Source organism: Opisthocomus hoazin, chromosome 14 (assembly GCF_030867145.1).
Source record: "Opisthocomus hoazin isolate bOpiHoa1 chromosome 14, bOpiHoa1.hap1, whole genome shotgun sequence".
Lineage (NCBI taxonomy): Eukaryota > Metazoa > Chordata > Aves > Opisthocomiformes > Opisthocomidae > Opisthocomus > Opisthocomus hoazin.
The window spans coordinates 2,264,573-2,267,350 of record NC_134427.1 but is presented as its reverse complement, the minus strand read 5'-3'; the positions used below and the strand labels follow the sequence as shown (position 1 = coordinate 2,267,350).

The 2,778-nt window shown below is 64.0% G+C and overlaps 1 protein-coding gene across 1 annotated transcript; it reads left to right on the top strand.

Annotated features, from left to right (window-relative positions):
* Window positions 1-560: 560 nt before the first annotated feature.
* Window positions 561-1,442, top strand: LOC142363089 (syntaxin-1B-like). Its single transcript, XM_075435263.1, has one exon. It carries the CDS (start codon window positions 561-563, stop codon window positions 1,440-1,442), a length of 882 nt encoding a protein of 293 aa, XP_075291378.1.
* Window positions 1,443-2,778: the final 1,336 nt, after the last annotated feature.

The window sequence follows — 2,778 nt, the reverse complement described above, 5'->3', positions numbered from 1 at the left end:
TGCCAACCCCTCCCATGCTGGGATTCTGTGGTTCAATTCGAAACAGGCACCGAAAGGGGATGGTTTGCCCGTTGGTTGCCGTGTCCGCTTCGAAGCTGCTTTCCGAGGCTCGGTGAGAGGTCTGACGAGGACGGCAGCGGACGTTGTTTCTTCCTTCGAAGGCGTTCGAAGGCCGTTTTTGGGGTGCGGGACGGAGGTTCCGCCGCGCAGCTGGGCAGCCCCTTCCCCTGCCCCCCAGCAGCCGGGACTTCTGGGGCTGCTTTGTTCCTCGGTGCATAAAAGCCCTTTGTCCTCAAGGCCGGCGGAGGATCGGGTGCTGAGCCAGGAGAGCCTCTCCCGTGACGCAGACGCCGGCGGTGCTGGCAGCCCTCCCGCTCTGCCTCCGGCCGAAGCCCCGCTCCGCTCGCCGCGGTGGGGTCCGACGCGGCGGCTGACGTAGGGTGGCCTGCCCTCCTCCATCAATATTTGCTCGGGCGCCAGGAGGGAAAGCTGGAAGAGCTCCCGCTGACGCAGGGAGCCCCGGCCCCGACGTCCCGCCCGTCCCGCGCGTGGTGCCGAGCATGAGGGACCGTCTGGCCGAGCTGCGGCAGCGAGCCGCGGCCGAGGGGGACCCGCACGATGACCCCTCGTGCTTCGACAACCCGGCTTTCGGCGGGGACGACGCCAGCCCCGTCGGCCGGGCGCTGGCCGAGGCGGCCGAGCTCTGGCGGGCGCTGGACGGGCTGGAGCAGCTCTCCGAGAGCATCGCCCGGACGCAGGAGACCGTGCTGTGCTGCACCTCCGCGGACAGCGTCGCCCGGGAGAAGCGAGGCCTCGGCGCTGCCCGAGCCGCCTTCGCCCGCGACGCCGCGGCCCTGCAGCCCCAGCTCGGCGCCCTGCCCGCGGCGACGGAGGGGAGCCCAGCGCGAGCGGGGCCGCGCGTCCGCCAGACCCAGCTGTGGCTGCTGCTGCGGCGGTACCGCGCCGTCCTCGCCCGCCACTACGCCCGCGAGAGCCGCTACCGGCAGCGGCTGAAGGAGCAGATCGAGAGGCGGGCGGAGCTGGCGGGCATCGAGTTGGGGGACGAGGACGTGGACCGGCTGGCGGAGACCCCCACGGCCCCCCGCATCGTGGGCCGGGAGCTGGAGGAGCCGAAGGGCGAGCGGCAGCTGGCCCTGGCCCAGGCGCGCCAGCGGCAGCTCCTCGACCTGGAAGCGCAGATGGCGGAGCTGCGCGGGCTGTTCCTGCAGCTGGAGGGGCTGCTGGCCGAGCAGCACGGGGCCGCCGACAGCGTCGAGCGCTACGTCCTGCGCACCCTCGACTACGTCTCCCAGACCGGCGGCGAGCTGAAGAAAGCCTTCGCCTACCGGCGGCCGTCGCGGCTCTCGGCCCTGCTGACGGCTGCGCTCAGCCTCTGCGCCTGCTGCGCCTGCCTGCCGCGCCTCGGCCGCGCCGTCCCCTGAGACCGCGCCGCGCCGGGGCGGCTTTACCGCAGCTCTCGTGGATTTCCCGCCCTGTGCCTGCGCAAGAAGTGCTGTCGTTAGGGGCTGCTGATGTCTTGCACACCTTGCACGGCGATGCAGGGACCATGAACACCTTGCACGGCATCATGGCTACCACGCAAACCTTGTATGATGGCACAAGGACCATGAACGCCTCGCACGGCAGCACGGGGACCACGCAAACCTTGTATGATGGCACAAGGACCATGAACACCTGGCACAGCATCATGGGGACCACGCAAACCTTGTATGATGGCACAAGGACCATGAATACGTTGCACGGCAGCATGAGGACAATGCAAACCTTGTATGGTGGCACAAGGACCATGAACACCTGGCACAGCATCATGGGGACCATGCAAACCTTGTATGATGGCACAAGGACCATGAATATGTTGCACGGCAGCATGAAGACCACGCAAACCTTGTATGATGGCACAAGGACCATGAATATGTTGCACGGCAGCATGAGGACCACGCAAACCTTGTATGGTGGCACAAGGACCATGAACATCTCGCATGGCAGCATGGGGACCACGCAAACCTTGTATGGTGGCACAAGGACCATGAACACCTTGCGCGGCAGCACGGGGGCCACACACATCTTCCATGGTGGCGTGGGGACCATGCACGCCTTGCACCATGGCACAGGGACCATGAACACCTTTCACGGCAGCACAGGGGCCACACACATCTTGCACGGTGGCGTGGGGACCATGCACGCCTTGCACCATGGCACAGGGACCAAGAACACCTTGCACGGCAGCACAGGGACCATACGCATCTTGCACGGCAGCGTGGGGACCTCACAAACTTTGTACAAAGGCACAAGGACCAAGAAAACCTTGCATGGCAGCACGGGGACCACACCAACCTTGCATGATGGACCATGCACACCTTGCACAGTGTCACAGGGACCGCGCATGTCTTGCATGGTGGTGTGGGGACCATGCACGCCTTGCGTGGTGGCATGAGGACCACACTTGCACTGCAGGTCAGGCACACGGAACACTGCAGCACCCAACAAGGAAAAGCACTTTTAATGCCATGAAACCTAACTTGAAGACATAAATGTTTCTCTTTTTTTCATTTATTTAAAGGAGAGAAGAAAAAAATCCTGTGGAAGTTCCTGGCACACTTGCTACTGTCGCTGTGGAGCAGCGTGAGGACTCCCCACCACTTCTGACTCTTTATTCTCCCCACTTTCTCCAATTTCTACTCCCTGGGAATTTTTTGTGTGCATTAATGTCGCGTTTTCGCCGTTGTTTGTACGCAGGTGGTCGGGTTTGGGACGGGT